General features: G+C 41.2%; 1 protein-coding gene across 1 annotated transcript; it reads left to right on the forward strand.

Annotated features, from left to right (window-relative positions):
- Nucleotides 1-803: 803 nt before the first annotated feature.
- LOC117966908 (tumor necrosis factor receptor superfamily member 14-like) lies at nucleotides 804-7,299 on the forward strand. The gene is made up of 9 exons (XM_034913796.2): nucleotides 804-1,010; nucleotides 2,296-2,389; nucleotides 2,619-2,744; nucleotides 3,429-3,584; nucleotides 3,784-3,841; nucleotides 5,157-5,257; nucleotides 5,462-5,560; nucleotides 5,835-5,877; nucleotides 5,973-7,299. Exons 1-8 carry the CDS (start codon nucleotides 954-956, stop codon nucleotides 5,861-5,863), a joined length of 720 nt encoding a protein of 239 aa, XP_034769687.1. The 5' UTR covers nucleotides 804-953; the 3' UTR covers nucleotides 5,864-5,877; nucleotides 5,973-7,299.
- The last annotated feature ends 2,886 nt before the right edge of the window (nucleotides 7,300-10,185 follow it).

Consider the following 10,185-nt stretch of genomic DNA (forward strand, 5'->3'; position numbering starts at 1 on the left):
ACATTATTTATACATACAATTACCCATTTATACAGTTGGGTTTTTACTGGAGCAATCTAGGTAAAGTACCTTGCTCAAGGGTACAGCAGCAGTGTCCCCACCGGGATTTGAACCCATGACCCTCTGGTCAACAGTCCAGAGCCCTAACCACTACTCCACACTGCTGCCCTAGCCCTCTGTCGGTAACAGTAGTCTTCCCTCGTGTCAATAATTTTCTATAGCCCTTCGCTCCAGTCCATATTTACTATATATAGATGGACTGCAGTGGCCTATACATAGGGCAGCAGTGTGGTGTAGTGGTCAGGGCTCCAGACTCTTGACCAGAGGGTTGTGGGTTCAATCCCAGGTGGGGGACACTGCTGCTGTACCCTTGAGCAAGGTACTTTACCTAGATTGCTCCAGTAAAAACCCAACTGTATAAATGGGTAATTGTATGTAAAAATAATGTGATATCTTGTAACAATTGTAAGTCGCCCTGGATAAGGGTGTCTGCTAATAAATAAAAAATAATAATAATAATAATATATAGTGTATGTATGTATATATTTTATAAATTGAGTAATTATTTTATGTATCCCCTTAGGTAACAATTTTATTTATGTTTTACAATATCTTAAAACAGTTTGTGTGAACTCTATGGAGTCAGAGAAGTGACCCTGCCATAACTTGAAAAAAGAAAAAAAACAAACAAACATATACGGTATGCTTTTATAAAACGGGATAGAGTGGCAACCTAACACATGGTCACTAAAGAAGGGGACAGAGGGATCAATTTGTACAAGGTGCTACACATTTTTTATCCGATAGTAAGAGTGACAGACTTGGCAAGCTGAGAATGCCCCACCTAAAGAAGGAGGAGAAACACAGCCTGGGACAGCCTTATAAATCCATTGGTGCCCCGGCATAGAGCACGCACACTGCAGACTACTGCAAGGAAGGAAAGGCAGTCGTCGATGAGCTACTGTAAGAGCACCAGACCAACAATGTCAAGAACCATCATCCTCTTACTGGTAAGTCTTTAATACCTTTGTCTCTTTCTACCGTTTAGAGGATCAAAAACTGTGGAAAGTGCAGCCAGGCAGCTATGGCTTTTTTTTTTTGTTCCTTTTTCCTTTTCCAAGTTGCTGCTTCAGCTCGTCTGGTAAGAATATCAACTCTCCGGATAGTAAACTTAATGTTGGGTTAAAATTTTAACAATGATCTGTTTTCGGGAAGCATGCCAAAAGAGTCGCTTCTAAAACGGAGCGATGCAAGATGCCCAATACCTGGAGGATGTGTGAGAATTATTTTTGTTTTTTTCCAAGTTCAAAAGTGAATACAGAAAGATAGAATTCGTCATGGTATATGATGTTTATAATGTTAACCAGCACCTAGCTTAATGATTTTTGGCTGTTTTGAGTAATTCTCTCTCCAGAGAGAGAGAGAGCTAAGCATTGCATCATATGGTAATGGACTTCACAGGGTTAAGAAACCTTGTTAAGGCACTTTGAGTGCATTCTGAGTTCAGCAGCTTCAGTTGAGTTTTAGTAGCCTTATATAGACCCCACTGTCATAAAAGCCTGCATTCTTTCTGATGCACAGAACACTTTGGGAGGGGGCGGGGGGGGGGTGTAGTCCGATAAACATACACCAAGGAGTAGCATTTTATTAAAACCATCCCCATGGTCATTTGGGCTCGTATTCAGATCAACAGGAAGAACTGAGAGAAGATCTGCTATTTGTTAATAAGGTTGCCAACCCAAAATGCGGTGCGAAATGTATTTGCAAAAAGTGTCTCTGTACACCAGAGTTGCTTAAGACAGAACAACAGTTCGTATGCAAATGTACATTTGGCTGCCTCTGAGCAATCTTCAATTCTGGGCTGTTATCCAGATTTAAATGTTTTTTTTGTTTGTCACGATTTCTAAAGTTCAAGCCTCTGCTTGCATAATACCCTTACGGTAGATCTTCTTGAAAGGCTGTTTGTTAAATGTTATTGCTGACGTTGCCAAGCAAGCAAAGCTGAAATAACACACGTTCAAATTACAAACCTAAAAATAAAAACGGCAGGTATTCATTTGAAGGAGGTTTAAGTAAGTAAGCTGTTCTATTTGTAACTTTTTTTTTTTTTTTTTTACCTTTTTGAAATGTAATGTAGCGATTTTGTAAGCGGTGCTACAAAGTGGGTTATTCTCAGTTTTCAAAAGCGCTGTTTAATTCAAGAGAGAGAGAGAGAGAGAAAAAAAAATCTTTTTAAACTTTCCTAAAGTTTTGCGAATAGGCCCCTTTAATAAATGTATTTCTTGTCGTTCTCAGATGACTCTGTCCTGCCTGGGCTGTGCAAGCTCCTGCAAGACCTCTGTAATGCAGTATAAACATAACGGGATGTGCTGCACACGCTGTGACCCGGGTGAGTGAAATGCTCTTACAGTCAATATACTTGAAAACAAAGGGTTTTTTCCCCCCTACCTTTTAATGCTATGTGATGCTTACTCCAGTCTCGGTTTGGTCCATTTACGGTTTAGTTTTCATCTTTCAACAAACTAAAGATGCAAGTAAACGCTTTGGGAATATGGGCCCTCGTTTGGTACAGCTTGTCGGACGGGCTCCCTTTCTGAAACTGTGGCGTTCTTTTTCAGGTACTAAGGTTAAAGCTCACTGTGGACCGAACCGCGGGTCTACCTGTGAACCCTGCGACAGCGGGACATTTTTCAGCCAAAGAAATTCGGACACCAAGTGCCAGAACTGCTCCCAATGCCTAAGGGGTGAGTTCTGTTTCGTTTCGTTGCAAGGCTTCCATGTATTTTCATTTAATCGTATGAGGGGTTGTCTTCCTTTCTCGTTTTTGCTTTACACACTTTCATAAATTGTCGATAATTATGGACGGCCCCTTAATGAACGTGCTGAATCCTGCACAAGTTTAACAACCCTGTGGCATGGTTTCATTCAGTCTCAAATAACAACACTCCAGGAAGTAGTAACACATACACCATATACAGATCTAAAGCTGCTAAGTGTCTAGGGACTTGCATGTTACAAAAGGGAAGGAGTTTGAGCAGGTAGCTGTTACGTGCACTAGAGTGTAGACCAAGGACAAAGCTAGGCTGTTTACACATGCAGTTATAGTGTGTTACCTCGTGACAGCAGTGAATATTGTACGTACAAAAAAAAAAAAACAGCACCACAACACTCTCTGTATATGCAGAGAATTCAAAAACACACATCATATATACGGTGCATATATTAAACCCTGATGTTGATGTGATACAGACATCTTAAATACTGAGTAGCAGATGGTTTGTATCGGTTTGATTTGTATGGTAAAGCGTTGAAATCGGCTATACTGTTAAGAGTGTTCATATTTAACAATGCACTGTAGAACAGAGCAGGCAGAAAGCCTCACCTCTGGCTGGGTGGGCCTCGGCTCACACCTCCTTTGCCTGTTTCAGAGATGGGTCTGTACACCGTGCAGGACTGCATGTCCACCTCGGACACTGTGTGCGACTGCTTGGAGGGGTACCACTGCCTCAACATGACGGAGAAGGGCTGCAGCCGCTGTGAGAAGCACACTGCTTGCCAACCTGGGTATTTCATCAAGCGGCCGGGTAAAAGAACAGAAAGGGGTTTCCTGTTCTTTTTCAACTTGTTTTCCAAACGTTGTTATATCAGATGAATACTCCACGAACGAACTCTCCCTTATAAAAAGGGTTTTCCCAGTGCAGGAAAACATTTCCTTCCACCCACCCCCCCCAACCTTCCACGAGCTGTAAAGAGATTATTATTTTTTTTCCCTGTGTTTCTTAGGAACATACCGCAAAGACACGTGGTGTGAGGAGTGCCCTAACAATCAGTGTCCACCAGAGTAAGTCTTTTTTTTGATAAACTGCTATTAACACTTTAAAAAAAAAAAAAAGAATTTTAGTTAAAGTCCCCCGACTAATCAGTAACGTTTTAGAGGCCGTGTACGCCTCTTGTTCAGAACATGTTTGATCTTGATTTTTTTTTTTTAAAACCTTTTGTGCATGGCAAGCTCATACCATATGGGGACGGATTAAAAAAAAAAAAAAAAAGTCTTTATATGGGGACGGATGGAAGATGCAAATGCATGACAGCCTCATGTGAGCTGGATGCCATTTTTTCCCCCATATAAAGCAATGGGTGAAAAAAAAATAAAAACATTATCAATTAAAAATATACTTATAGTGTGTCAACTACTTTTTTCAGCTATTTTCAGCATTTCATGCGTGAAAGGGTTAAACAGTGGATCGCTACTGTTCATTGGGTAGACCGTTTAAAGTTACACCAAAAGGATAGACTTTGGCGCCATCTAGTGGTGGCACATTTTAATCCTTCATTTTTTTTTATTCTGGGAACTGTTATAAATCAGTGTCTTCAAAAAAATGTCCCAGGATGTCCTTAATCACTCCGAGTGGTTCTGGCTGTGTTACTGTGCTTTTGTAATCAAGCTCCTCCCTAACGTCCGATCAGCATACGACACACGCTCGACTCTCCATTACAGAGCTTGCTCTTCTGCTGAATGGTAAGGCGTTCGTCTTTGAAACGCATGGTTTGCGGTTTCCGTCCAGCCCTTGACTTTGCAATCAATTCAATGGGCTGAGGTGCTGGTTCGTTACACTTTGACTGTGAGTTCAGGCGCTGCTCTTCAGTTCTAGTTGCTTCTGTTTTGCTGGCAATACATGAGCTGTGCACAAGATGGTGCTGGCACTAATGCAAAGACACAATGGCTGATCTAGTCTACATTCCATGTGTCTATGGCAGAGCAGCTCCTGAACTTGCAGTCAAGCGAAGCCCCTTAACCCTTTCACTCCTCAGACTGGGACCTAGGAGTCCCGTGAGGTTCCAACGTGATTTCCGACGACGTGTTAACATACGGCGCGAAGATAAGGCAGGACCTTGAGATCCCGCCAGGACTGAAAGGGTTAAAAAAAATAATCACTATTTGAGTAAAGACAATATGAACCATTTAGGTGATGGGGGGGGGGTCATAAAAAGGTCAGAGAACGAAAAAAAATAAGAAGAAAACAGTATCTGAAGCTCTTGAGTTGTCAACTCTCTCTAATTCAGTACAGTGTGCTCTATGTTGTATAAAGCAGATAGGTTGTGGTGGTGTCTGAAGCATAGCTAAGTCATTGAATTCTCTCTTCTCTGTTTGGTAGGGTGTGTGGCTGCAACGTGCATTCTATGCCGTGGATTATCATGGGGTCCTTGATTTGCTTTGCTATCGCCATCGCTGCCGGTGTGATTCTGTGCCTCAAAGGTAATTAGTCGCAGAAGGACTATTTTTATTTTTTTCAATTTCATTTGGTCTTTTTAAATATTTGAGAAATAAAGACGCAGATATTGCACGCCGCGTTGGTTGACGGTTTCCTCGGTAGTCCTCTGCAGCCGCCACCTTCCTCATTTCCCCACGCTGATCTCCTGGGACTTCTCTGATAAGGAGCTTTGATTTGTTCTGTTACAGGCCAGGCTAAGAAGTCCAAGAAAGCTTTGCAGCACAATGAACAACTGTCTGCGAGCACCGTGAAACAAGACAGCCTTGTAACCGTCGTCACCTATAATGGTAAGCACTTGAGTGATCGAGGATCCTGATTCTCCTTGGACGTAGAGCCGTTTGCTGTCTTCAGATTTTATTCTTGAATTACTTCTATATAGGGCCCAGTGGTTGAGCACCTTTTCAGCTCAAGCCTAGAAAACATACAGTACACTATTTTAGAGAACTGTATGTATCTACTGCATGTGTGTTTTTAAATATGCAGCACCCCCACCCATCAGTACATACTTTTATGGGACCTGATCATGTATGTATTAGTAACATGTCTATTAATGTTCTTCAGATACTCCAACAAGGCAAATGGGCCAATAAGGAGAATGTTATTGGTGAGTAACGAAATGTTTCTGAATTTATTGCACACCTGTAACATGATAACTGGAATGGGTGCAGGCATTGTTAAAGTCCCGGTTCTGTCTTGCAGCTGCGCTGTGTGAGTGTGTGGCTGAATGATTCAACTCCCAGCAGGGATCGCTATTGACGCTGCTGCGGCCCTGTGTACTTCCCACTTTAAGAAGGGGGGAAAACCTGCAGAAATCCGGGCAGAGGAGCAAAGCTCACCGTCCCAGGAAAGACAAGGAGAAGCGAGAGAGGCGGTCGCACGTTTTACAATGTTTTAAAGCACCTGGGGCTAGGCTAGGGTGTTCCCAGCGATTCCGTACAATCCGCAAGTCAATTACATCACTCCCAGGATTGCAAAGCTGTTAGTGGGGGTGGTGGGGAGCTTTTCTTGGAGGTGTAAAATCTGGGACCTAAAAAAAAAAAAACTTGCCCCATTTAGTGGGGGTAAGTTGTCTTAGTCTTATAATGTACAACTGGGTGAAGACGGTAAAGACTTCACGAGAGTTTGAAGCTGACCTGAGACAGCCAGGGCATGCTGTTAATAAGCAGTTTGTGTTGATGAATTCCCTAAAGTTTTGAAGAAATTGAGACCGTGGTATATATATTTTTTATAGTACTGGAATCCCTGTGTCACGAGCACTGTTGGGGACTGATTGAAACTGAGATGGGAGCTATTTAGAGTGTGTTTGAATTGAATGATGCATATCTTTAACCCAGGGAAACTTTCATATTCTTTAGACTGTGATGAAACTTCTACGCATTCCTGATTAAAAAAAAAAAATTTTCATGTGATCTTTCTATCTTGAACTACAGCAGTAGCTCCAGTTTCTGGCTAGCTGCGATTGTGCTAATGTAAGTTTTGTGTTGGGAACTGGGTTAAGGAGGGAGAGGTCTTGTGTATTATTTAACTATCTGTACTGTACTGTAATGATATGCAATAATAATACGGGGGTGTAAAGAAAGAATGTCAGGTGTTGCATTGAAAAGTTAAAGAAAAAAAAAAAAACTTTTTGTAGAACACTGCTCAGGAATTAGACAGGACTTTTTTGTTTGCATGGTCCAGATCTCTTTCTATGGGTACTGTGTATATATTCAATTTTAAAAGATCGAATGTTCTTATTTATTGTGTTAATTCTGTTGAAATCTGTAGGGAGAGAACAAAAAAGACTGCGTTCCTCTTTTAGATCATTAAAACACGGAGCTTGCTGAGTTTCAGAACACAAGCTGTAAGTCACTTTGATACAGTAGGGGTGCCCATTCTTTGTAACACTGCATAGTTTCTGTAAGTTTATTAGGCTCTTGAAATGGATTGTGTAATACCAATTTACCAATCAATACTGTTAAAAATGCACGTGTGTTAATCAGTTTAATAAATGTAGTTTTACTGTAATAAAACATTATTCAGTACATCTTGGCGTGGACGTGTTTTGTGTATTTTTTTTTCTTTTCTTTTTTTTTTGGCTGCACTATTTTACCGCACACCCTCGTATCTAAAAGCAGCGCGGCGGGACCCTGTGGTAAAAGCATAGGAAAGTGTAGTTACAGCCCAGGTAAGCAGAGTAAATCACACACATGCGTGGAAACCAGAGAAAAGACCACGGTCAACCCTGGCAAGGTAGTGTAACAACAACGAGATGTTTTATATGAAAGAAACAAGGACCAGGGGGCACAAATGGGGATTAGATAAAGGGACAGGGACAGAAAATAGGAGGCACTTTTTTTACACAGAGAGGGTCTGGAACCAACTCCCCAGTAATGTTGTTGAAGCTGACACCCTGGGATCCTTCAAGAAGCTGCTTGATGAGATTCTGGGATCAATACCCCCACTATTTTACTGCATTTAATCCTGTACTTCAGAGTACTGTAATATGCCAAGTGTTTAACCTGTAGTATTTTGTATTTAATCATATCCTGATGTAACTATCACTGACACTGTTATCTGCTGTATTATTGAATTGTATTTTGTCACACTTGTACTTGCTTGAACCAAAGTCATTGTATTTATCTTGCTCTTTATTGTATTATTACTTGTACTGTGATACTTGAAATGTATTTGCTTACGATTGTAAGTCGCCCTGGATAAGGGCGTCTGCTAAGAAATAATAATAATAATAATAATAATAATAATAATAATAATACGCTACTAACAACCAAAGGAGCAAGATGGGCCAAATGGGGCCTCCTCTCGTTTGTAAACTTTCTTATGTTCTTATATATCAATAGGGTAGCCTGGCTGTAGAAAGGTGTTTCTGTTTCAGACGTTGAAATATGTAGCGTGTCTATCTACAAAGTGTAGCCCAAATAATGTTTTTATTCAGGCCTGTGCCCAAATCATGCATTTCACTGTGTTCAATCTCACCGTAAACACGAACACCCCTAGTTTTCGCGGTTGAGTTTTGCATTCGGTAAACAGAAACGGTTGTAGCCTTACCGACCTTTCATATCCAGTGCAGCCCACTCCAACCGACAACCACCAAACCCAATCCTCTCGAAACTGAAGAAATATCCACTCGCAAATGATATACACCCTGTGGGCTGTGTAGGATCCAGGATAGAGACTATCGGGCCCACAGACTAGCGCGGGTGAAACTCACCTCGTCGAAGTTTAACTATGCAACCCGCTAACGACACCTCAATATAGAACGAAATAACCTTCACTTTCCGTTAAGGGAAAAAATCCTTAAGTCACTGCCTTGAGCACTCGTTACCATTTCGTGAATTTTTTTCCACATTTAAACGTCAGCTTTCACGAAACTAAACACAGCTTCTTCCCGCTAAAATCCTCAGCGATTCGCACCACCGGCGAACGCCGAACCTCCGCGAACACACCCGAACACACCCGAACACATCCGAACACACCCGAACACTAACACGAGTCACCATCCTCCTCGTCCCTGTACTGTCATTTTACACTCTGATTGGTCCACGCTACAGGTCACGTGGAGCTCCCGCTTGGAGCCAGTCGCATAAACTAATACAATTTTGTTTTCAGAGCATTTAACAGGTGATAAAACAATTAAAAAAAAAAACACTTAGAAATGCTGGGGCAGTTCAGAGTACTGCAATGCAGAGAACATGCTTTTTGTATTTCGCATGTTTTCTATAGTAACAACCAATTTAAGTACAAGGGATTTCGCCTTTTAGTGCTCAGAACCTCTTAAAACTCAAAAGAAACACACAAGGCTTATTGAAAAGCATTGACAATCCACATTCCTGTCATATCCGATTGAATTGGTTCCAGGCGTCCAACGAGTTATACAAATATCTGAGGGAGTCTTTATACTGCATTGTCGCTGCTGTATTAACGCCGGGGCATTTTAAATGAAAACACCAAATTACCTACTGCACTTACGATAGAAAATCAGTCCAAATGATTGCAAAGCAATGAACTGAAATCCAGCATTTAGCAATTTGCAAATAGCATTCAAACACAAACCGACTTTGGAGGTCGACACAAATCTTGTTTGAGCTTCTAACAGTCGAGTGATTATATTAACCTCTTTGCTCTTTTGTTTTCTTTTATTTAAGACGGTTAAACGTTGCACTTATTTTAAGTGACAGCGTGTAAAAAGTGAAACCGAATCTCCATACCCACCGTCTTTTCTTTCTAAAATCTGCAACTAAATCCATTCTGTCCTGCTCAGAAGTGAATCGACTGTTTTAGACCCATAATAAAATGTGCATTGATCAGCTGATAGCAGCGTGTGTAAATGACACGTGCCCAGAGGTCTATCGGTTAACAGAGGGTATCGGTATCTTACAGGTTCGGATATAACACGTTTTGCTGTACATGCGTCATGCATAGAACACGTTGACTGGCTGTACTAATACTACCGACTATTTACAGGGAGCTAAAAGCTGTAACGCGTACATTAAATTCATAGTATAACCTTGTTAAAATGATTGCAAAATCACCATGCACATTTGACATGGGGCTGAGTGCAGACAAAAAGTCATCGCGTTACTAAAGAGCTGCAGCTGTTAGTTCCGGCCACAAGAGGGAGCCAAAAGATCAAGTTGAAGACAAGAGCACATCGTGAATGCACGCAACGTATTTGTGAAATTGAGGTACAGTATCATCCACCAATCAGGAAGCTCCATTGCAGGGCTACTTAGTTGACCCCCACCCCCCAAAAGAAAAGTATTTGAAATGCTATGCGGACATGGTCAGCGACCAGACAATAATTAGCTATACTGTATGTATAGCTACAGACGTAATAATTGTACAAGAAATGGAAAAATGCTGTTGACAGTATTTGCTATAGTAACAATGATAACAATAATGTGAGTAATGA

The sequence above is a fragment of the Acipenser ruthenus genome, chromosome 45, assembly GCF_902713425.1.
Source record: "Acipenser ruthenus chromosome 45, fAciRut3.2 maternal haplotype, whole genome shotgun sequence".
NCBI lineage: Eukaryota > Metazoa > Chordata > Actinopteri > Acipenseriformes > Acipenseridae > Acipenser > Acipenser ruthenus.

What these genes read in the sequence shown, in the direction of transcription:
- LOC117966908 (XM_034913796.2), top strand. Translation starts at nt 954, where the DNA reads ATGAGCTACTGTAAGAGCACCAGACCAACAATGTCAAGAACCATCATC. An exon ending in CTGCACACGCTGTGACCCGG is followed by an intron (nt 2,390 to 2,618) that starts GTGAGTGAAATG and finishes GTTCTTTTTCAG; the next exon opens with GTACTAAGGTTAAAGCTCAC. An exon ending in GTATTTCATCAAGCGGCCGG is followed by an intron (nt 3,585 to 3,783) that starts GTAAAAGAACAG and finishes TGTGTTTCTTAG; the next exon opens with GAACATACCGCAAAGACACG.